At 39.9% G+C, this 26,218-nt stretch overlaps 1 protein-coding gene across 2 annotated transcripts in view; it reads right to left on the bottom strand.

Moving 5' to 3' along the window:
- Positions 1–26,218, bottom strand: part of LOC136840581 (ubiquitin carboxyl-terminal hydrolase 19-like) — a 270,035-nt gene that overhangs the window by 156,417 nt on the left and 87,400 nt on the right. For both annotated transcript variants that reach the window (XM_067107228.1, XM_067107229.1), the window contains exons 7-9: positions 17,765–17,972; positions 1,480–1,706; positions 1,040–1,279 (exon numbers count right to left, since the gene is read on the bottom strand). In XM_067107228.1, the coding sequence (XP_066963329.1) occupies positions 1,040–1,279; positions 1,480–1,706; positions 17,765–17,972 (675 nt within the window). The remainder of the gene's footprint in view (positions 1–1,039; positions 1,280–1,479; positions 1,707–17,764; positions 17,973–26,218) is intronic.

Genomic DNA, 26,218 nt, shown 5'->3' on the forward strand with positions numbered 1-26,218 from the left:
TCTGACATAAACACCTGATTTTGGTAGCCACTGTGAGTCCTCAAAGGAGTTACCCTTATGGACCTGCCAGGGGCTCCATAAAACAGATCAATTAACATCAAGAATTCTTGTCATAGCTGGTCTAAGCCAGAATAGTGCCACTGTTAATACAATGATGGAGTACAATTGAACATGAGACAGGGTATTACAATTCACTGTCCTTCCACTAACAGTTTCACAAGCTGACCAGGCACCAACCACTACTTGCCAAGTTTGTGAAAATCAAACATCCACTAAGGATTCCCATGCTTTTTCATCAGGCAAAACTGGTGGAACCGAGGACTCACCGTGACTAACAAAAATAAGTTTTCGGTATTTTACACCCTGTTATTTTCATAGTGTACCCACTGACCATCCTCAAAGGCATATTTAAAAGAACCAGACAGGTGATGGAATAGCCAAGCTCCTGGGCATGGAACCCTAACAACCTAGATGAAAAATGGTCCATGGTAAATTCATGTGAATGATTATCTGCCTACTTTTGTTCAGGATCATTTTCGCACAGCTAGTTGCTGACTGGCTTGTAGCTCCAATGCTTTATGAAGGAGTTTCTCTCTTTTTTATGATTGATTTTAATTTAATGTTTACTGATACTGTATATTCTTATAACCCAGTTTTGTGAATTAATTTTTATTTACCTTTGTGTACGTACTGCTATTAGTGTATTAAATATTTTTAATGTGTATATGTATTTTTGTTTCTCTCTCTCTCTCTCTCTCTCTTGTTTAAGTCAAACGGTACATGTTTTTTCATTCAATGATAAGCTGACAGTGTACAGATGGTAAAAATTTAGAGAACATATAAATGATTGCAGCTTAAGAGTTCCAGCCCCACACCTAGGGTTCCTTGATAGAAGTAATGCCATTCCATCCATTACACCAACCAGCACTGCCAAGCAGTGTAAGCTAACTACTGCAAGTAATGAATGGTGGCTTAACAAGTATTTTGACTAAACAATAAGCAATACTATACGTAAAACCTAATGATGTAAAACACTTGCCTTTTGGTCTTTGGGTATAGGTACAGATAAACAACAAAATTCATCAAACTTGACAGAAATTTTGTTGCACTGATGACATGTAAGTGTTGATTTAAATTGCCCTTTAAATAAATCGTCAATAACAGAGTCATTACGCATTTTATGCAACTTCCATGATTCGTCTGCGGCTTGGTCATCTGGCCATCCATCAAGGTCAGGTGGTTCAGCAATATATGGCTTCTTCCTAACTCTATTGAGATCCTGTAAAGAAATTTTTTCTAATAACCATAAAAACCATTCCAAGTTATAGCTTCAAAGAAAAATTAAAGTTTTTATGGGATTTTACCTAATAATACATTTTTAATCAGATATTTTGTCACAATTTCATGTGTGGCTGATTACAGTAACATTTTTCTAAATTTCCATTTTCAAAAGTTAAATGTCAAACAATCAGTACTGACCTCATGAAGACCATCTAAAAGCTCGACCATAAATTCCTGAGCATCATGTTGTGCAAACCCTGAAAACTGGTTTGCTTTCATTGACATCACAGACTTGAGCTTAGTAGGAGCATGAGAACGAAAGGTGCCTGACCAAAGTAGCTTCATTAGAGAGGCAAAGGAAGTGGCAAGTTTACCACCCATGCCCAATGGGTTGTCTTTATTGATGTCCTGCTGGAAACTAAAATCTGGAAAAATAACATTAAAATTAAGAGAATTTTTTTATTTATTTGATAAAAAAAATCATTTTTCAAGTGCACCACAAGTGAAGAAAAATTGAGAAACAAGTTGAACTCTCCAACAGCCACCAGATAATTAAATATTTAAATCCAGCAAAGAAATGAATACTTCAGGTGAGTGGACACTTCTATCAATAACAAGAATACATATACCAAGTTAAAATATCAAATGCTAATACAATCCTAATTACCTTCCAAACAGGCAATTCTGCTTTGAAAAATTACCAATACAAACAATACTATGGTCTAAGAAAATTGGTAAAGTAAAAATGGCAAATATTCTGACAAATTTTCACCATGGAAATTGCTTCCAACACTTGATTTTTGTTAGTTAAAAATTTGGACAATCACATAAAACATGGTAGTGACGTTCTGCATTCCATGACACTTATAAAAAAAATGGCTTTTAGAGACAGTAAAAAATCAATGTTTTTTCATACACGAGATTTATATACATACCCATTATTCATAATCAGCCCTACTACATGTGAAATAGACCAATCCACACACTCTGTTTTGAGCAAACCCTAATCTGGAAGTGAGGTGAAGGGGTGAAGGGAAGACAGTATTGAAGAATATCATTAAAGAGTTTGTATAAAAGCTTGTTTCAAGTTAAAATACTGTTTATTACTTATCCTGAATCACAATTCTAAGGGGAGGACTCAGCATCAGATCCTTTGAAGAAAATAGATAGCCTAGATGAGAGAAGTTCATTTTCATATATAGGCCATGGACCCAGCTATGACCCAAACAAATCCAGGTATTTCAAGAGTAATGGATGCACGTCATGAAGAAGAGGATGAATGACTAGAATCCCTTGATTGCAGCATGGCTCAATGCAACACTCAGACCCAACAAGAAACATCTGCCAACGGTGTACCACAATGGCATTAATAAAAGCAGTGAAGGTAACCTTCCAAAGGCAGCGAACTGTTCTGAGGATGGCAAAGAATTGGACAGCCCTGTAGATCATGAGCTGTGCAAAAGCCTCCAGTTATAGTTATATGTATACAAGTATGCAGAAATTTATCAAACCAAACTCAAGGGTATCAAGAGATTTTAATTTTAGCAGCAACTCAAGATATACGACAGACAAGAGCTAAAGGGCCAGAAAGATACAACTGCTGGAGGCACAACCTGAAAGCCAACACCAGGCAGAAAAGTACTTCAAGAGAGTCGGGCAAGGAGGTGCAGTTGAGTACCATGAATGAGTTATTACTAGCAGATTCTAATACATGAATTCTGAAGCTAACAAAAGTTCCCAGTGGAATGTGAGGCTTGTATCAGAAAAGGTATAGATCCACTGAATCAATCTTGTGAATAAAGAATGGAAAAATAAAAATATGAGTCAAACAGAAGCCCAAAATGCAAAATGTAAAGCTCCTCAGATACTAAGAGACTGCAGAATCATAAAACTGATGTAAGAGGCTGCTCTGAAACACTCTCCAAAGTGGAAACTGGAAACCATCATCAACATGATCAAAACAGTGGAGGTGGTAAGAGTCATCCAAACTCCAGTGACACCCCAAAGGAAGAACTTGACGATACCTAGACTGCCCCTGGACTGTAGAGACAACCTTAAATGTTGAACCCAGATGCAGAGAACAGACCTTAAGGAGCCTGGCAGTCAGACACATCCCAAACAGGCTCAGATAGCGCATCTCCACTCATGCCGCGGGTCTTTATCAACATCAGACACAGAAAGAACCACTTCCATGAAGAAACAGACAACAGGATGATAGAGAACAGAAGAATCGAGGCACAACAGAAACCTCTTTCTATATAGCAAGTGATAAACTCAATGACAAGTAGAGGAAATGTCATGTCCTCCCTAATCACTAGGGCATGGCAAGGAGACAGACCAGCATCCAAGTTTCAGGAACTCAGCTCAACTAACATAATGAGCTATGCTCAATACTTCAACATGGAGGAGTCTAAACCTCTGACCTCATTTGAACTGACTGAAACATAAGTTTGGAAGTAGCTGGAAACAAAAGAGCTTCTTCAGCAACTACCGAGCACAACCACTGATAAACACTGCAAAGAATGTCGCTTCATGGAGGAGATCTTGATGAACCTAGACCCAAGGGCCTGCCCTGGAATGACATAAAATTGAAGAGATAACACCTACAGAAGGAACTGTGAAGACACGCTGCCTTCCCAAGCCATGCCAAAGGACAAAAGATTCTGTAGGTGAGAGGTCCCTTCTTCCGAAAGACAAGTGAATACCAAGATGGTGTGGGATTATATCCTTGGGTGGATCGAAGGGGACTGGTCAAACTTCACCAAGTAACACTGCAGTTTGAAAGCCCCCTCAAAGAAGCCAAGATCAGCACAACAAGCCCATATCCACAAAGACTTACGTCCAACGAATGAAGCCTGAAGAGGCAAGGCAGGGGTCTTGAGATGACAAATAAACTGGAAAGTTAATGATCTTACTGTCCTTTTAATAAGACTTACCATGGCAGAGAAATGCAAATGAGAGCTGGAAGACAGGGATGAGCAAGCACTGGCTTTTTTTTGCGCACCACAGCCAAAGGCCATGTGCCTTGATTTCCTCATGCCTCCAAGATACACAAAGCATCCCTCAATGGCCACTGTCAGAAGCACAGAAAGGAAGTGACTAAACTTTCCGGGAAGCTGAAGGATTGGGCAATGCAAACATGCATCCCACGGTCTAAACAAGTCAAGTGAACCAATCCCCAGAAAAAAACCTACCAAAGGTGCAAGACAGAAGGGAAAGAAAGGTGTCTGGTTACTATAGCATACAGTAACTTGTGTTCAAGAACTAGAATAAGACCATCACACCATCACAAAAAACCTGAAAACCAAAACCCCATTCCAAAAGGCTCTCAGATGTAAGTATGCCAAAGATAAGATATGCCCCAACTGGTGGAGGAGAGGACAACAGGGAGTTAAAAGCCTTCAGATACTTTTACCTACAATAGACAAAAAGAATTTGAAACTGCCCACACGAAAGAGAGACCTCAAGACGCACAAGAAAACAGGTGAGGACAACAAGGCCAAGTCAATCAAAGGAAAGACAGAGGCAAACAGAGGGACTAAAGATACAAGGCAACATCCACTGCAGACTTGTCATACTCACCCATCCCCTCAAGGAGAACTCTACCAAAGGAAGGTCAAGAGGGAGAGAAAAAACCTGACAATCCTTGGCCTTTACTGCCAGAGGCAAACCACCAGAAAGACTGGATTTGAGCCCCCTACTCAAATAAATTTTTGTGACACTTTCAATTTAGTAAATCACAAGGCACTTATCTAAACTTCAGAATTTTGGAGTGGGTGGATATTTTTTAAGATTACTTCAAGATTTCCTTAGAGGTAGGCAGTAAGCGAAAGTTAGGTATTGTTCGTAACGCTTCATATATTTATAACACCGATAAAATCAATGCAACCTGTTTTAGATCATTTGCACTTCCTTTACTAAAATACTGTTCTCCAGTGTGGTTGTCTCCTTCTGCCACAGGTTTATCTCCTTTAGATAGAGTGGTATTCAGACTCACTCAGAACAAGTAGAGCATTTTAAATCTTAAGTGTAATCATATAGCCTAAACGATTTGAAACATACTAACCTAATCATAGCCTAAGTCTAATACTGCGACACCCAGGTTACTTCATTCATATACTATTCCAAATTGCACTTAAAACATGACATTGCATTGTGTACATTAATCTAAGACATAAACGATATAAACTTACTATTGGCGCATTCAATGTTCCTAGCTTGAATTAGAATTAGATTGGCATGAGCACAATCTCTACTTCGTAACCCTCATCCAAAGCACACCTCAAGAAATTCTCCTTACATTTAGATATGCATATCGCCTAAAGAAATTTCCATACGTGAACTTTAAGATGAAAAGGAATACTTGAGTGGATTTCAAGGCACCAACAACTATAGCTGCATTCCCTTTTCTTGAGTCCCTATTACTTTGAACTACACTGCACCAAGGCTGTGATGAGACTGCCTTCATGTTCGTCTTTGGCCAACACCAAACATTTGACTAACCACCGGACAACCAATGCCGGAAGTTAAGCACTATTACACGTATACTTACAATTAAATACAGAAACAGCCAAAACAACGCTTTTCATTACTAAATACAAACACAACAAAACATTAAATCCTTCTTCTACATAATATGCATTTCCATTTTACGTAAATTTATAAAGTATACATAAAACCGCACCAAAACTTGCAGAAAAGTACAATCTCTTGTCGAAGTTTCGACATACTCCACCACAAGAAAAACTTATGCCTACATTATTTACAATAGTCCTGTTCTTATCAATGCCTTTCTGGCTTCTGCAGCTATTTGAGCAGTCCTGCTCGGGCGGGTGCTTGACTGAACGTCTTCTGTCGCAGGATTAATTTCCCTTATCTCCTGCCACAGCTCTAAGGGGTATAACTTAATTACAGGTCTCATGAGCTGGCTATGGGTAGTTCTTACAGTAGCCACTCTTGGGACCTTGTCTCACTCCATATGTAACTGGATCAAGTGGCCCACCTTCCACTTGCTCCTTGAGCCCTAGTCATGAATGAGGACTACTTCCCCTATCCTGGGCCAAGTGCCATGCATTCTTCCTACTCGATGGGTCTCTCCGACATGGTCTTAAGGTACTCTGATGTCGCTACAAACGTGGTGGCGTTGTCACTCAACATGAGTGCTGGGAAACCTCTTCTGCTGCAGAATTTTCTAAAACTCTTGAGGAGCAAGTCACAGGACTGGTTATCAACTAGCTCCACATGTATGCCTCTGGTTATCGGGCACAAATAAAATTATATAAGCCTTCTCAGGGCTCTGTCCCTTTCTCTTAATCCATAATCCGCCGGTGTTGTCCATGCCTGTGGTATTAAAGGGTAGCTTACATTGCACCCTGAACTCAAGGTAATGGAGGAACTATATTGGGCCTATATGGTCTCCCCTGTGTTCTGCAAATAACACAATGGTTTAAGGGGATCGGCCGGTTTCCGACTTTTTTAACGACAGGTTGTTGATATATAGGGGGTTTGTTAAAGGATATTGTGTGGAACTTCTGGGGAAAAAATTTTTGTTCAGTGACCTTAGGTTTTGTGGACGCCAGAGCATTTTTCGCCAAAAATGGCCATTTTCAAAATGCATCTCCTCCTTTGCTTTTTGGTTTTAAGGGATGAGATTTGAACCACGTATAAAACACATATGGACCTTCGATACAAAGCCGGGGATTTTTGATTTTTCAATTATTTTTCGAGATATGAATTTTTTTTTTTTATGAAATTTTCCCGGAAAAATTACAGAAAAAAAAAATTGCCAAAAATCAGAAACTCAAAATATTAAAAATCCCCGGCTTTGTTTTAATCTACCATGTTTCCTCATATTATATATGAAATTTCATTTAGATTGGTCCAATACTAAGGGAGGAGATACATTTTGAAGGCGAAAAACTTATGTTTTGAGAAACGGGCCTTCAAAGTTTTAGTTACATAAAAAAGGTAAAAGGGCCTTCAAAGACTGTGTTACAATTAATTTTATGGTTTTAATTTTTATTTTTGGTTATTAATTAATGCAAAATTATTATAAATAAGAATATTAATTGATTATTTATGTGCCTAAAACACATTATTATAAATTTTAGGTTCCTGGTCCCCCCCCCGTGTCTGATCTTGTTGCAAGGTATTACTCTAGGGTATCATAGTTGCCTACACTTTTTTATTAGTGTCTCGAATCCATCCCTTGCCAAATGGATCCTGGAAATTACTTTACATTCACAATTGGGATTCGTGATTCAAGTAATTCATCAAGTCTTGATTCACTTATTATGATCATTTTATTTTCACGATCGTCTATAATATCAGCCTCCGAGCTACTGCTTTCTTCTTCTAAAATATCTTTTGCCCTTTAGTAGTGACGAACGAATAAAGAGGCTTTTAGGGGTAGATGTGGTTGGTCTCTGGTCAGCAGAGATCGCTGCCTGCGCTGTTTGCTGGGCGACAGCTCTCTCTCTCTCTCCGTCACTCCATTCCCCTCTATGGCACTAATTTCTTGAATTCTTTCTTCCACTTCTCGCCTGGACTTTTCCACTTGGCTTTTCGGCATTCTAGAAGCATGAAGTGAACTCTTGGACCTTTCAGGCACGGTGAAAAAACAAAAACACCGCAGAAAATACAGAGTTCAGTCAAGGCTAGCGGCGTGAAAACGTGTCCTTCTGGCTTGGAAGTTTATAGGCAACTCTCGGCCACAGTCGGCGTCATGGTATGACGTGTGCGTTGTCATGGCTAGGAATAACTAAAAAGGTGCCAAGTAGGATATTATTGACATTATATATTTCATTTCAAAGGAAGTTTTTTGTAACACACATCGCAAAAAACTATACCAGACTAAATCATTTGAGCTACTGGTGTTTTATGGGTATATAGTTATTGTTACATTTGAGGCCATAACTAGAGAAATAAGGCAAATTTTAGCATAATATTTCGTGGACACATTCTTGAATGCTATACGAAGCCATAGAATTTTTTTCAGCAAATCGAATTTTTTAAAGATATTTTGGGCTTTTTAGGCGGCCGATCCCCTTAATATACTCTTAGTTAATTGTCTTATCTGTGGGACTCAGAACTCCTGTCTGACACTCACCACAGTTGCATTTACACACATATGAGTATTAGCACCATGATCTTCCTTAATAATTACCCAAGTAACATAGCAGCTCTTCGGCAACAATATAGGAAACTTGGCAGGTTCCGGTAACTGTGCATGTTCTAATCTACCCTTACACCTTATTATCCCGTTGTCCAGGTAAAGATTCAACTGGTGTACAAGAGCTAGTTTTGGCTTTCTTACCCCCTTCATCAAACTCTCATATTCCTCTTGGAAAAATTCCCTTGTATGATGGCAATAGTCTTATTCTTTGCCTCTTGGAGTTCTTCCAAGGTAAATTCACCATGCCTCTTCATATTGTTGAACTCCTACAATTATTCACAAATCGTAGGGTCCACGCTGTGGTCCTACAGACCTTTTTAACCAAGCAGGTTGTCCCCTACAGTATTGACCACAATGTTCTCTTCCCTACCCTGCACAAGTGATCCACCAACCCATGACCTATCTATTGGCCAAGAAGAATTTTTTAAGCAAGGGGGTCCTTCCCATCAGAAAGAACTATCCAAGATCATTTCTGTCCTTTTCCCACATGTCAACCAGTCACTGGGATTATCATCTGTAGGCACACAGGACAAGACCACCTCTAGATTTAAAAAGTTCATTTCCTGTACTCTATTTTTCACAACTTAGCCAACTTAGGGCGACTTTACTGTCCAACAAAACAAACAGTTCTACAAACTCATCCTTCTTAAAGGATTCTTTAATAAATTTGGCCATTCTTGCTGCTAGCAAAAATGCCATCAACTCAAATTTTGGAACAGTTAATTCTTTAATGGGTGCTACTCCTGCCTTTGCCATCATTAAATAAGAGTTTTTGTTCTTAGCTCTATAGGCTACACAACCAAATGCTAACTCACTGGCATCGCAGAATATGTGCAAGGAGTCCCCTTTCCTAGGCTAGTATTCATAGGAAAGGAAATATCAATACATTTTTCCAGGTCTTCAGATAACTCAACCCACTGATTCTATAATGAGTCTGGGAGTTGTTCATCCCAATCCAGTTGTTGCTTCTACAAACTCTGCAGGTATATCCTTGCCCTACTAGTATCAGGTAGAAGTACTCCTAATGGATCATACATCCTTGCAAGAGTTCTCAACACTTCTCTCTTAGTCTGGCTGGACTTATTTACCTTAGTTGGATGTAATATCAAGGTATCTTTTTCTCTTTCCCAGTTCAGACCTAAGACCTTATAAGTTGTTTGTTCTCTGGCACTAATCCCATATGCTCTAGCAATAGTTTGCAACGAGTCATTATTACTCGAACATTCTTTCAGATATAAATGTGTCTGCACAAATATCTTATTTGCTTCAAAGAAAAAATTTACCAGTTCATTATCATCATTGCTAGTGAACTGCAAGTTATCTTCATACAGTCCTCTTTTTATCCTTTCTACGTCACCTTCTACCATAGATGGGTGTTTCTTAATCATTACATTCAGCAGAAAGGGAGAACATGTAGCTCCAAATAAAACAACTCAAAATCTATATACTAACAATTTACTGTTAGGGTCTGTTGGATCTTCCAACCATAAAAACCTAGTATAGTTTCTATCTTCTTCCCTGAGTTGCACCATTACAAATGCTTTCTCTATGTCACTAATACAGGCAAATGTTTTTGTTTTAAACTGCAGCAGAACTTTGAGCAGGTCAGCTGTTATATGTGGTCCCGTCCATAAACAATCATTGAAGCTTAACCCACTTTTCCCCTGTCTAACCAAACAGTCAAATACTATCCTAATAGGGCTTGTTGCATTGTCCTTTTTAACACCATGATGCGCCAAGAAATAACAGTCTTCCTGTTTTAAAATATTCCGCTCTCTCTATGAATCTCCTATCCTTCTGTTCCTTCAGGATTTTCTGGTAGTGTTCTAGATACTGAGTGTCCTTCTGAAACTTGAAACACTTGTTTTAATCTACTCAAAGCCAACTAACACTTGGAAGTTAATCTCCTTTTATTGCCTTTCCAAGGCAATGCCACAACATACTGTTTGTCAATTTCAGAATAAGTTATAGTACTCTCCAAGTTCTCCAATACTTTCCGTTCCTGTTCCGTTATTTCACTGTAGTCAATACCTCTTCAATTCAATCAATGGTAGATCACTACTGGTTATATTATATACTGTATATGTGCCCTTGACTACACATACATACTGTATATACAATGTACAACAGAGTTTTATTTCAAATTAAATTTCACCTAAGTATCTCAAAATTTACCATAAACTTAAAAAAATACCAAGCTGTATATTAATATTTTCTCTCCATTACCTTACAATTTACAAAGAAGGAAAAAACAAACAATTTATGAAGTGGAAATGCATCAAGCATCATTTGCCTAACCTAACTAAACCTAATTTCTTGGGTTGGTGTGAGCACAACCTGGTATTTACCAATCCTGACTAAAGGTGTAAGCATCTGCTGCTTCACACAAGTGACTCGCCAGCATCTTATAACTATCATATTGAAAATGCACTCTATCACCAGCAAAATCTCTTTCTACAAACAGATTGAAAATAAAAGTTATTTCTTGGTTTCTTTTCAATTGTTGGTTTAGTAGATTTTTTCATGCTCGATATCTATTCCTAGGGATGTTTCTAGGAGTTAACGAATCTCTATACTAACCACCAAAACCTTACAGTTATAGATACCTTCCAATCTCCCTACTAGCCCTAAAATCTTATTTTTTACCAGCATAACGATATCTGGGCAAATGCTGTCAATTTGGCCACTAGTACAGGATCCATAGGTTATCGCACACTGCTCCTGATTTCCCAAGAGTGCGACAATACAGGGGCTGTTTTAGTCTCACATCAATTTTACTACAGCACCCTGTCATAAAAAGACTTAGATGTTTTACATGAGAATGTCCTACCACAGCAACCTTTCGCTCTATGCGAAATATGTCTGGATTGGCCATAGCCAATTTTTCAACTTTATCCAAAGAACAATGCTCTCAACATAAAAAGGAAGGTTAAAATTCCCACTGAGTTACCATTAAAAAGTCAGGCTTCAGTTAGGTAGGCGATGATGGACTGAGTTAATCCTACTAATCCAATTCAGGCTAGGCTAACACGTGAATAACTCTAAAATGGCCACCACCATCAGCCAGTCACGTCTTTATCTTTATCGCCAAGTATCACAACAATCCTTAAAATTTCATAAACTATTACTATACATATCACTATTGTAATAACCAATCACTGCGATCTTGGTCACGGCACCAATTTATTCTGACCCATTCAGAACAAGTCGGGCATTTTGAATCGTAAGTGTAATCGTATAGCCTAAACGATTTGAAACATACTAACCTAATCATAGCCTAAGTCTTATACTACGACACCCAGGTTACTTCATTCATATGCTATTCCAAATTGCACTTAAAACATGACATTGCATTGTGTACATTAATCTAAGACATAAACGATATACACTTAATGTTGGTGCATTCAATGTTCCTAGCTTGAATTAGAATCAGATTGGCATGAGCACAATCTCTACTTCGTAACCCTCATCCAAAGCACACCTCAAGAAATTCTCCTTACATTTAGATATGCATGTCTCCTAAAGGAATTTCCCTAAATGAACTTTAAGGTGAAAAGGAATACTTAAGTGGATTTCAAGGCACCAACAACTATAGCTGCATTCCCTTTTCTTGAGTCCCTACTAGTTAGAACTACACTGCACCAAGGCTGTGACGAGACTACCTTCACGTTTGTCTTTGGCCAACACCAAACATTCGACTAACCACCGGACACACAACCGATGCTGGTAGTTAAGAGCTATTACACATATACTTACAATTAAATAAATAAAACAGCCAAAACAACACTTTTCATTACTAAATACAAACACAACAAAACATAATATCCTTCTTCTACATAATACGCATTTCCACCTTACAAAAATTTAAAAAGAATACATAAAACAGTACCTTAACTTGCAGAAAAGTACAATCTCTCTTGTCAAAGTTTTGACAAGTGGTTCTTGGTGGTATGTTTCTATTCCTGATACAGTAGTAGCAGTTATGACTTGGACCATCGACTAATGATCTTGGTTGTCACTTTTTTATAAGCTGTATTTCAACAGAGATCTTTCACATTCACAACTGATCCCTGATCCCATTCATCTATTGAGAGCAACAAGATTCACTGTCAGCAGCACCAATATGCAGTAAATGTGCCTCGCTGTTGAACTTCTCAGTTCCAGAGGTCCTTTATTCCTTACACTATTGGACTGTGGAACAGCCTCCCAGAGGATGTTGTGCAACTGGAACTTCAAAAGTTCAAGCGAAGATGCAATGCATTACTACCCTAATAGTATTTTCCTTGCATTTTATTATATTTTTGTCTATATATTAATTTATTTTTTCCTTTTAAATAAGTGGGATCTCTTCTGTCTCTATTTCCCTTTACTTCATCTTGCTTCTTCCTAATGAATACCGTATTCTTTGGAAGCTTGAATTTCAAGTCAATGGCCCCTGGTTTCATCTGCTGATGATAATAATAATAATACTTCAGTTACTCCCAACAAGGAAAATTCTCACAACAAACATAATATAATCAACCACTTAATGGACCAGAGATTAAATGATGGGCCTGGAAGGCAGCGGCAACCAAAAAAGGCTTCATGAAGAATGGGAGAGCACGCATGGAGAAGAGTTACATATCCAGAAACTTCTCAAAAAGAAATGCAAAGGGGAAGGTGAGGCTTGGCACAGGCAGTGTTGATAAACAGAACTGAAGCTGTGATTTTCAAGGTACAAAAAGAGTTGAGACTTGAGCTTGCTATATTAAAACCAACATCACTATACTGATATGACATTACTATCTTGATACTTTGTTGTCAAAATGAATGACAAATGGAAGAGATCACTCAAGATACAGCAATATCTGCAAAAACATTGGGCACCAGTTCAACTTGTAAGCAAAGACCTAGAGAACAGCAATGGAGAGAACAACAAAGATGTGTGACAAGGCAAAGCTAGAGGATCTGGCAGCTTGAATCATGGAACATCAGAGGAACTGAACCCACAAGGACTGAAAGTAAAGGAGCCTCAGCAACACAGCTCCTGAAACTCATGGCAAAAAGTGAAGAGGAAGAAGGATGGGAAAATGGTAGCAGACCCTCAGCTGAAAACTGCTAATCAAGACAGAACTCACGGCAAATAGTGAAGAGGAGGGAGGATGGGAAAATGGTAGTAGACCCTCAGCTGAAGAACTGCTAATCAGGACAGTTACAAAAAATTAGAAAAATATCAAAGGCAACTGTGGGTGATTACAAGGGTACCGGCAGAGCAGAGGGCTACAAAAGATGTTGAAGCATCAGGGAACATTAGAGCTGCAGGGAACCCCGTAGAAGACAAAAAGCCCTGCAAACATCATATAACCATGGCATCTGACCATGCAAGCAGCAGGAATCCAGGAATCCAAAGGTGGGGATGTGAGGGCCATTTGTGTGTACACCAGACTGGGACCCTAGAATGACCAAGAAACAGAGGCAGGCAGAGACCTGAACATCACACAAAGACAGACATCACAGATGTGGGATTGGAGTCGAAAGAAAATTGCTCAAGAAAGGCAGCACTGCCCACTGGAAGCAAAACTGACGGAAGCAGGTGTGATAGAACATAAATCCCAACCACACCAACCTCAAGGAGTGGATCTAAACAGAAAGATGGTAAGTCTGAAAGGTATATTCTCTTTTATGATGAGAAATACATTTATACCGCTACCAAACTGTCCCGTTCAGGGATTGAACACTGGTCCATTCATGCATAAGGTGATGGCACTACCACAGCTGTAGGAGTTCTGTAAGGGAAGAAGCAGGAGCTAAAGAAACTCAATTGTCACTTCCAGTGGTAGTGGTGACAGAGATTGAAAGGATATAGAAACATCCAAATAAGGGGACAAGAATATGGGAGGAAGAAGCTCCCACATAGAATCCATTTTGCAGGAGACATAGATGAAGTTGCTGCTCTACTGGAGAAGAAAAGGCCAGAAGCACCAAACTCCCAACAAGGCACAGCACTTGCTACCTGCCATAAGGTGAAAAAGCACCACAGAAACAATAAAACATTAAATTCACATGGTTGACATTAATTCACAAAGTTTAAGAAGTGAAGACAAGAACAGCAAAGTACAGTCACTCAAAAATGTTTTGCAACATGTTCCAGAAGTTTTCGTTCACCTAACAGTAATTTGTTCTTTTGATATTTACAACGAAATGTAATTTTCTTATTCGACTTTGGTTATTAATCATACAGTTAACAATATAAAAAAGAATGGTGAGTGAAAAATTCATGTTACGAAAAATGACGAAACATTTTGAAAAATTTCACTTCAGATGACTGGCCAAAAGAGTCAAAGAAGAAACTATACTTAGAATCCAGATAAAAGCTTATTGACTAATAAAATAATATTGAATAATCATCAATGAAATTATATATAAATAAAGAAAGAAAGAATTTAACCATTATTGTTGTCAAAAACAAAAAAGAAAAAATCTCGGGCAGGAATATTTTTATTTATGGTGAATTTTTGAAAAAAACTTTTTCCTTACGTTTGCTCTAACTCTGCTGAAAATCTTTTAAGAGCCTGACGCCGTCTCTTCCAAACCCATGAATGTTCGTCGTCCATCGGAGTGGACAAGACAACAAGAGCATCTCGTTTTCTTTCTCTACGGGAACACGATTTCAGCCATACAATATTTCCGTCTGTTTCTCCCTAACCATTCTTGTCTTGATGTATGTACAACCACCACTACTTGCATTCCCATGCAAGCATTCTAATCATGTACTCATAATGTTCCAATGAATCTTCTGTATCAAACTGTGTGTATGTTTCTGTTTGTGAAGTACGTCAAACGTCTTCCCACTCCGATGGACGACGAACACACGAACACACACGTGTTTGGAAGAGACGGCGTCAGGCTCTTACAATCTCAGACATTCTTTAGTCACTTTGTCGTCATTTTTGCACAGTTCTCTATTACCCGTTACATAAAGTTTTATATATGAAAATGTGTGCAATTTCATGTAGAATACAACAAAAAATAACTCATGGTTGTAGCTTTTATCAGTTTTGAAATATTTTCATATAAATCAACGTAAGTGCCAAAATTTCAACCTTCGGTCAACTTTGACTCGACCGAAATGGTCGAAAAATGCAATTGTAAGCTAAAACTCTTACATTCTACTAATATTCAATCATTTACCTTCATTTTGCAACAAACGAGAAGCCTCTAGCACAACATTTCGATTTATGGTGAATTTTTGAGAAAAAAAAAAAAACTTTTCCCTTACGTGCATTGCGTAACTCGGCTGAACATCTTGGAAATTCTTTCATCACTTTGTCGTAATGTTTGCACCATTTTATATTAGTCGTTACATAAAGTTTTATATATGAAAATGTGCGTAATTTCATGTAGAATACAACAAAAATAACTCATGGTTGTAGCTTTTATCAGTTTTGAAATATTTTCACATAAATCACGATAACTGCCAAAAATTTCAACCTTGGTCAACTTTAACTCCGGGCAAATGGTCGAAAAAATGCAATTGTAAGCTAAAACTCTTACATTCTAGTAATATTTAATCATTTACCTTCATTTTGCAACAAATTGGAAGTCTCTAGCACAATATTTCGATTTATGGTGAATTTTTGAAAAATACTTTTCCTTATGTCCGCTCGCAGTAACTCAGCACCTTGAACATCTCAGAAATTCTTTCTTCACTTTGATTGAGGTAATGTTTGCACCGTTTTACATTAGTCATTACATAAAGTTTTATATATGAAAATGTGTGCATTTTCATGTAGAATACAACAAAAAATAACTCATGGTTGTAGCTCTTATCAGTTTTGAAATATTTTCATATAAATCACGATAAATAGAACAAATTCAACTTTCGGTCAACTTTAACTCGATCGAAATGGTAGAAAACTGCAATTGTAAGCTAAAACACTTACATTCTCGTAATATTCAATCAATTACCTTCATTTTGCAACAAATTGGAAGTCTCTAGCACAATATTTCGATTTATGGTGAATTTAAAAAAATTTTTTTTTACGTCCGCGAGTTATGAATTCATGCATCATTTTATGATAATATTTTCTCTGTGTTGCTTTGATCGTTTTACAATTTGTTATATACCAAAATCATCGCAATTTAGTGTACAATACAAAGAAACAAAAAATAACTCGTTAGCTTTAACTGTTTTGCTCACAGCGCGATTTGTATACAATATGGAATTTTTCGCGGTCATATATTTCAATATTTATATATGATAATATTTTTTTCATTTCTGATGGTTGCATACTCAACTTAGGCAATGAAAAAAAAGAGAGCCAAAATGAACTCTTAATCTTAAAAACTAAGCGTGCTGTGATTTTTTGAAAATAAAGAAGTCTTTTTTTTCTGGTTGAGAAGCTAACTCCTAAAAACGATCCAGTGGCATGGCAACAGACACTTTTGTAAATAGAAGCTCGGCGTTTAAGGGTTAAATACTGTCATTACTGGAACCCAAATATAGAAACGGTAGGGTGGGTGACCACCTAACTATTATCTGACATATGGGAATAGTCCAAAAACCAAAAAGAGTGCAAGTCATCAACAAAAGTTAAAAAAATGGAAATTTCCTACAGTTTCACCAAGTTGAAATGTGTGAGATGTGGACAGTAGATAAATTATGAAGAAGGATGACAAAATAATGAGAATACAAAAAAGAATAGGCCCCTGAACCAGGGGAATAGGATGTTATGTCCACGTCTTGCATGTTCTCATATCTCTTTCTGTACGGAATGTAGGCCAGCATTTTTACTAGTTAGTCTGTCTCATTCTGTATTCGGTTTAAAGCAATGTCTCTTAGATGATGAACAACACTGTGAAGTTTTATAACACTGACATTAATGTTATCAATTTTTCTGATTGACAATAAAGTTCTCAGATTGTTGGAATCATTGGTTTCTATGAGTTAAGCATCTTTTGGCTGCCTGAAAGACATTTCTTTAGAAGACCAACTTATTAACAAGAGTCTTTTGGTTTTAATAATAGTTATATTCCTCTCAGTTTTAAGTACTAAGAACTTCCCAATAAAATCAAACTTATGAAAACCAGATGAAATCTCATAAACTTACAGACTTGAAATATATACATTCAACTGCTTAGCTGTTACCATGTTACCAGAGCAACAATCAATTTGGTCTGAAAAGAGCTAAAAAAATGACATCTTAAAATTTTTCTTCCACCCCTGGGGATATAAAACTTAAAGAATGGTCCTATACTTGGATATCTGCCAGCCATCCATCTGAAAAATAATCGCTTAGCAACTTTTTAAAATATGCAACATTCACTTACCTAAAAAATATTCCCTGAGCTCTATAGTATTGATTAGGCATTGCAGAACACTGTTCATAAAGCAAGTGTTTCCAATGTTGTCCAAGCCTGTAGTACCACGAGGAACAACATTTCCTCCTCCATCACAAACCGATGATGATGACGAATATGAAGACGATGGTCCCCCTCTCATTCCTTTACTTACTGGAGACACTAAACACATTGGCTTCTGAAAAAAGGAGAAAAACTATTAAATGATGACAAAATCTTTGAAACTAGCATGATTTGCCACATCTCGGTTTCTACTGTAAACAACCAATTAAAACCATATTTCAATTCGAGACAATTCATGTTAAAAAATAATTTTGTAAATCCCCAGTCTCTCTCTGAAACAAGATGATGCAAAAAAACTTAGGTATAGCAAGAAAATCCTGTTATCACATGGTCCATATTCAATTTTTCATAATGGAGCACTCTAATGAAATATTCATCTTGCTCCATAAGTCCTCTATACGTCCACTATACCAGTACCATGAACAAATGAAGTGAGAAAAACAGAAAAATTATATTTTCATAATAAAATTACATTTTGCATATACTTACTAAGTGATTACATAGCTACAGTTTCTAACTCGAGTGGCAACCTTTTGTTTAGAAAATCGTGGTAGCACTTTGATAGTTTAGTGTAGGTGACACGCCCCGCCCACTAACAGGAGTACTGTACTGGAAATGATTTAGCAGATAACCCCATTCTGTTTGTGCCCTTATGTACACGAGAGGGGAGGAAGGCAGGCTCCGATTCTTTAATTACTTGGTAAGTATATATGAAACTTAATTTCATTATGAAAATATTTTCATATAGGTAACTTACCAAATAATTACATAGCTGAATCACATTGAATGGGATGGGATACATGGACTTACCTATTCCAAAAAATTAGGGCATGGTAATGATTTTGAAATAGAAAATTTGCTAGCAAAGAAACAATGCTTGTCATTTCCTTACCTGGTAAGAGAGCTACTGCAGGTGAATACTGCCTCTGGTTGGTGCTTATCTTAACCTATAGTGGCATGGTGGTTGAGCAGTGGGTCGCCTTGCAGTGGAGGACACATCTGATCACTGGCAAAGCATACACAAGTGCCCTTCCACAAGGCGCAAACCCAATATAAAAAAACAACCAGACAATGCTGTCACCTACACTGAAAACAATGCAACCCATCCATGAGACTGGTGGGTATTCCAGGTACAATACACTGTACCCACTGGCTCCCCAAAACTCAACACCTAACTTTCTTCAAGGCGAAGAGATAGTAGGAGAAAGAGCAAAATTCCTATGCTTCCTCCCCCAATACCATGCCAGCCACTCATAATGGTCCCAAGGTACTGCAGTTTTCAAACACAGTTTCAACTTCTTACAAATAGTCAGATGAGGAGGTCGGTTCACACTTCCAGTAGGTCAACTGCAGAATGGAAGTGAGGGACATTGTGCCTGAAAGCTAATGAGGTACAGACTGCCCTGATGTCTTGAGCTTTCACTTTAAAAGAAGGCAAAATGTCCTCCTGCATCAGAAAAAGTCCTTCAGGAAGGACAATGCGTTCTTAGTCAGAAGGCGAGATGGGTTCTTGATAGAACACCAGAGGTTACTGGATGGCCCTCTGATCTTCTCAGTCCTGCTCAGGTAATACCTCAAAGCCCTAACAGGACGAAGAGCTCTCTCTTCTTCCTAAAAGCCAAGGATGTCCATTAAGTTCTTAATGGAGAAAGAACAGGGCCAGGGTTTGGATGGGTCCTCGTTCTTGGCTAAAAATCCAAGGGTAAGGCTTGATTCACACTATAGGTTCGGTCGCGCTCCGCTCTCGTTTTGGTCAAGGTCCGGTCCAATAATGTTACATGAATTTCAATGGAAGCATTCACACTGGTGCTCACGGTCTGCTCTTGCTCCAGTCACGGTCCCTTCAAATGATATTTTGACTGGAGCGAGAGCGGACTGTCAGCACCAGTGTGAACACAGTTGCCACGATCCTGCCAACCCCTGCTCCACTCCAGTCGAGATTCAGCCTTCATATAAGCAAGTAGTGTTACCTTTTGTCCTATAAAAACATGGATAATCAAAAGAAAACACCAGCAAAAGGTAGGTAAATTATTAAAAAAATGTTTTCCTTTTATTTATCACAGATATTAGGACAATGCATACACCTAGCATAAACATAGGCACAAACTGAACAAAATTAATCTACAAAACTTACTTTGACTTGGTGGTTTCAGCTGAAATGTTAATAGAATTAGTGAAAAGAGAACCAGAACTATACGACTTCACTTCGCTGGAGTGACTGCTTCTCTGAATGGTGTGTTTTCCTTTTTCAGGTCACCCTCAATTTTGGATAGCATTTTCTCAAATGTTCCAATGTTTATTCTGAAATAGCTGTGGAATTTACTCTCATCATCAATACGACGAGGATACAGAGTATGAAATTCTCCTTCACCCTTCCTATCTTGCAACATAGGATGAACTCACAATCTCTTTCTTTTTCGACTTTGCTTTCTTTCTTCTTCTTCAAGTGCAATGGCGATTATTGCCAAATCAGCTACAGAAAAGTCATACATCCTCCACAGCTGGTGGTGAGACTTCCACTGGTGTTGAGAGACAGGAAATGATGGGACAGAGAGCGGGGCGAGAGCAGACCGGAAGTGTGAATGCACCAGGACCAGGAGCAGAGCAAGAGCAGAGCACGACTGGACCTGTAGTGTGAATCAACCCTAAAGGAGCAAACTGCGTCTCCTTGTGAAAAACCTATCATTTTATTGATGGCTTGGATCTCACTAATACGTTTAGCAGTAGCCAAGGCCACAAGGAAGAGAGTCTTCCGTCAAGTTTTCTCTGAGAAGAGGAATGTAGGAGTTCAAAAGAGGGACCTGTCAGCTACTTCAACACTACGTCCAGGTTCCAAGAGACCAGATCTTCCTTCCTTTGCTTGGACATATCAAAGGACTTGATGAGGTCATTAACATCTGGGTTTGATGAGAGATCCAGGCCACTGTGCTTAAACACTGAGCCAAGCATAGCTCGATACCCCTTTGTGGTGGAGGACGAGAGATCCCTAGATCTCCTCAGATAAAGGAGGAAATCTGCAATTTGGGTCCCTGATGTCTCAGAAGAAGAGACTTTGTTTCTGAGACACCAGCTTCAGCAAACTGCCCTCTTAGCCTGGTAGACATGGCTAGAGGGCCGACACCTGCATCTTGCAATAGACTCGGCAGCACACCTTGAAAACCCTTTTGCTCAGACAAGCTTCCGGACAGTCTGAAGTCTGTCAGAAGAAGTGCAGACAACCCTTGGTGATATCTCTTGAAGTGAAGTTGTCTGAGTAGACAGTTTTTACGGAAGGAGTCTCAGAAAGCCCACCCACAACCATAGCACGTCCTGGAACCATTCTTTTATGGGCCAGAACGGGCTATTAGGGTCATCGTAACATTGCCATGAGCCTGAAACTTGTTCAGCATTTCCTTGACCATGTTGACAGGCGGAAAGGCGTAGAGGTCCAAGTTGGACCAATCTTGCAGCATGGCATCTATTGCTCATGCTAGAGGGTCCGGGGCCAGGGAACAAAAGAAAGGAAGTTGATGGTTCCTTGAGGTCGCAAACAGGTCCAACGTTGGCCTGCCCAATAGTTTACACAGATCCTGAGAGACCAGGGGGATCCAAGGTTCAATCGGTGGGAAGAACCTGCTTCCGATGGCTCAGTTTGTCCGCCAGAACATTTAGTTTGCCCTGAATTAATCGAGAGACTAGAAGCACTCAATTTTGATCTGCCCACCATAGAAGGTCTCTTGCTGTCTGGCAGAGAGACGAGTGAGTGCCACCTTGCTTTTGTATGTACTTTAGGGCTGCGGTATTGTCTGAATGGACTACCACAGTCTCGTTGTGAACTAGGGTCAAAAAGCACTGAAGCCCTTATTGAATTGCTTTCTGACATAGATCCAAGGAGTCTGAATAGAAGTCTGGGTCTGGACTCAGAGGATAAAGGTACTTTCCTTCTGAAAGTCTTTGTTTGGACAGCCACCATTGCAGGTCCGACTTGATCCCCAGGTTTATGGGAAACACGTAGGTGTCCTGCAGTGTTTCCCTGTCCCAGTTGGCCTTGAGGCAGAATTACATAACTCTCATATGAAGTCAGACTAACTTGATGAAAGTCTCAATGGATGACAGAATCCCCATTAGGCTCATCCATTGATGGGCCAAGCAAGATGAAAGGGGTAGAACTTGTCGACCGTCTGAAGACAGCTGGCAATTCTCTTGGCATATGGAAAAGCCCGAAAAATCCAAGAGTTGAGGCTCATCCCCAAATAGAGGATCTCTTGCGACAGGGCCAACTGGGACTTCTGGAGGCTGATGATGATGCCAAGTTCCTGAGTAAGGAGAAGAATCTTGTTCAAGTCCTTCGTGCATTTCTCCCTCAAAGGGGATCAAAAAGGCCAGTTGTCCAGATACAGACTGATGTTTGTGCCTATTAAATGAAGCCATTTTGCTAGAGGAGCGAAGACCCGAGTGGACACTTGAGGTGCTATAGAGAGGCCAAAGAAAGAGCCCGAAACTGTAAGATTTTGTCCTGGAAGATGAATCTTAGATACTTCCTGGAGTCCAGATGGAAGGGGATGTGGAAGTATGCTTCCTGCATATCCAAGGTTATCATCTAATTGCCCTGGTAAATGAATGGAAGTACTGACTAGTTCATCTCCATCCTGAACTTTGTCTTCTGGGTAAATGAATGGAAGTACTTACTAGTTCGTCTCCATCCTGAACTTTGTCTTCTGGACGAAGAGATTGAGGGCGCTGATGAAGACTGGTCTCCAAACCCCGCTAATTTGGGGACCACAAACAGACAGTTGTAGAAGCCCTCTAAGTTGATGTCCTCGACTTCTTCTATGGCTCTCTTTAGAAGGGAGAGGAGACCTCCTCCAAAAGGGCTGAATGCTTCTCCAAGCCTCTTGAGTAGGCCGTCAATACGATGGGGAAAGTGACTAAAAGGGGGCCCTCCATGAATGGGATGGAGTAGCCCTCCCTCAGAACCTTGACAATCCAGTTCTGCCCCCTCTGATACTCCACTTCTCCCAAAACTTCAGAAGTCTGGTTCCCACTTGTGCATGGAGGACTTCTTCCTCATTTCTTGGGTAAGGACTGAGTTCCTCTTGATAGTTCTGGCAGAGAGGCGGACACTGGAGCGGGTCCTAGACTGTGACTTGGGCTTACTCCAACAAAAGGGATGTTGCTGGAGAGGAGAGACCGTCTTAGGAACAAACGCAGATGAATCCTTGGGGCGTTTGGAAGAATGAGCTAGAAGATCCTGAGTGATCTTCTTTTATAGATTTGACTTCTGGGTCTGAGTGACTCCTTTAGTGGTAAAGGCGCACCATAATTCTCTTTTCTTCAAAACTCCCAGAGAGAAAAGAGCCACAAGTTTAAGAGAGCCATCCCTGATGGCCTCATCCGCACAAGAAAGGACTCCCTGCCAGTCCAAGGCGAAGTTTCCTATTAAATCATTGCAATCTTCAATCTTCTTGGCTAGCACTTCCACCGTCCAGTACAAGTAACTGGAAACTTCAAACACCTTGAAGAGGTCCTTGACAAGGTGGTCAAGTTCTGCTGACAAAAACAATTTTCGCTGACAAAAACGCTGTGTTGGGAAGAGTTGATGAGACTGGAGAAGTGAGGCAGCAGCTCCCAAAGGAGGAGCTTCCCTGGTGGCATAGGATAAGGCACCTACAGACTAAGCACAAGAAAACCTGACCCTGCTCCCTCTTAGTAGAAAGCCAATCTTCAATCTCCTTGAGTACCTTCCCAGAAGATAAAAAAAGCACCATTGTGGGAAGCCTAGATCTGTCATCTGGATGGCACCTCATCAGGAAGGTTGAGGCAGGCGAGACCGGGTCAGCTGGTGCAAAAAAGGTAGGAAAGCTCACCAGCAAATATTGAAGGAGAGCTGCATGGGCTAGGAGACCCACGGTCGGAAGGGGGTGCTTGGTGCTCCAAGCAGGAGACTGGTACTGAAGTTGGTGGCGGGCGCTTGGGAGGTGGTGCCAGTGTTCACGAGGTGGCACCGAGCGTTCAGGAGGAGCTGGTGCTTGGATAATAACGACAAGCACTTGAGAGGGTTTATTGGGCGCTTGGAGGGCAAGTAAGGGTGCTCAACAACTGTGCGCTCAGGAGAGAAGGTACCGGGCTGTCCCATGCAGAGAGTGGATGTTGGACCGAGGCAGAGAGAGAAGGTTCCATAACAAAACTGCAGGAAGGCTGTGGGCTGAGATTCGCCTCCTTACACCGCTTAACAGGCAGCAGAGAACGGCAAGCAACATCATGTACATGCCTCTTTAGAGGGCGAGACGCACCAACATAGCAGTTGCAGTGCCTCCTGTCAGTGCTGGAATCCTCAGAACTGGACGATAACTGGTGCACATCCATCAAGACACCTTTCCAGTGGCTGTCTGCCGATACCTGGGAACGTGCAACAGGCTCGACTGAGGGGGCAGCTACCTTTGGGCAACCCCACCAACCTCCCTTGGACTTCTGGTATGTCTTCTCCCAGGTTCAGTTCAGGGGAACAGGACGGGGACCTTCATGTAGGAGAACCGGTGGGATGAGTACCCACCTCCTCCACTTGCACAACACTGTCACCGGTCAAGACGCCTATCCAGTGGCTGTCTGCTGATACCTGGGAACACGCAACAGGTTCGACTAAGGGGGCAGCTACCCATGGGCCAACCCCAACCCAGCCTCCCGTGGACTTCCGGTATGTCTTCTCCTGGGTTCAGGGGAGCAGGACAGTGACCCTCGTCTAGGAAAACCGGCGAGATAAGTAGCCACCTCCTCCACTTCACTGTATTCACTACCAGGTTAAATTTCTTGTCAAACCTAGACTCGAGACTGGCAATGACAAGGGTCGGAAGCAAGGGAGCCAGGCGCTGGAGTAGGTGGATTAAAAGTAGGAGGGCTAGTAGCAGGAGAAAAAGCAGGAAGGGGGGAAGAAGGAACAGTGGGGCTATCTTCTAACTTAGGCTTAGGTATAGATTCTAGGTTAAGTGAAACAAGTTTCTCGCTCTAGAGGCCGCATTCTTATTCCTATCCCTTTCTAACTTGTCTAAGTGAGATTTAAGTACCTTCCACAGGAGCTTGAGAGCTGGCTCTGGGCTCTCGGGCCAATCATTACAATCAGCACAAGTTCTCTCCTTACTACATTACTGACCCCTACGCTTACTGCAAATTTTATGAGACTCATATGAAGATTTGATTAATCTGGTTATGTAACCTTCGCTACAGTAGCAAAAACTAGATGAACTTGAATTAGACATAAAAATGACAAAACTAGAACAACTGATCCTGAAAGCTATCAAAGCTTGATGACTATTTGAAATAAGAGCATACTTCACTGAAATCCAGTTATTCAACCGAAAACCAATGAATAAAAGCTGCTGCAAACACCCAATATTTACTCGAGAGCCGGCAGAAATGGAATGAGGTTACCTGCTAGGTCATTTCCAGTACTCCTGTTAGCAGGCAGAGCTTGTCACCTACACTAAACAATCGAAGTACTACTGTGATTTTTTTAAATAAAAGGCTGCCGCGTGAGTTAGAAACTATAGCTATGTAATTACTTGCTAAGTTACTTATATGACAACCATTTTTTAAAAATAAAAATTTAATCAGAAGCCATTCAGAACAAAAGCTCACTTTGCACAATGTTCAAAATCTTTAAGCAAATATCACAGCACTAAGCTACTTAAATTATCCCAGTTAAAACCAGTTTACTTTAATTTTTTTAATTTTTTCATTAACTTTGTTAGTTTCCAAACATGAGTAGCTTGCATTGCTCACAATAAACATAGTATACATCTGTATATGGTACAACATACCAATGCCTTACCAGATACTATACTGAAGTGAAAAAGAATGGCTATGATTTTCCCCACAGGTAGAAACACCTTGGTTTGTGGGTGTTACTTGCTGCTGCATTCACCCTTTACATATTTAAAATCTCAAGCAATGGCATTCTTTCCTTTTCTCACACAATTACACAATACTCCAAAGCTCTTTTCTTCCTTCCTTAAGTCTGGAACTGGTGAAATGCTAATTACTGTAATCAAGTTTGGTTTGAGTCTGCCATCTTTCAAGGCTAGCACATGGCACAGGACATTGCATTATTTCAATTATGCTCTTCAAAATAGATGGGAGAATCTTAACCTGTATTCTGGCACCTAAATTCTCATATATATGGCAAAAATAGTTACCCTACATCATGTTCCCAAACTCAAGGCTGTGCCAGTTTCTATGCCATGGCATTCCACGGTTTTAACTTTCAGGTCTTATGCTGGAGGGTATACTGATATTACAACTCATTCAGAACCAGTACTGTACAGCATTTCAAATCGTCATTGTTGTTGTACAGCCTAAACGATCTGAAATGTACTGACCTAAATCGTA

This window comes from Macrobrachium rosenbergii, chromosome 8 (assembly GCF_040412425.1).
Source record: "Macrobrachium rosenbergii isolate ZJJX-2024 chromosome 8, ASM4041242v1, whole genome shotgun sequence".
Taxonomy (NCBI): domain Eukaryota; kingdom Metazoa; phylum Arthropoda; class Malacostraca; order Decapoda; family Palaemonidae; genus Macrobrachium; species Macrobrachium rosenbergii.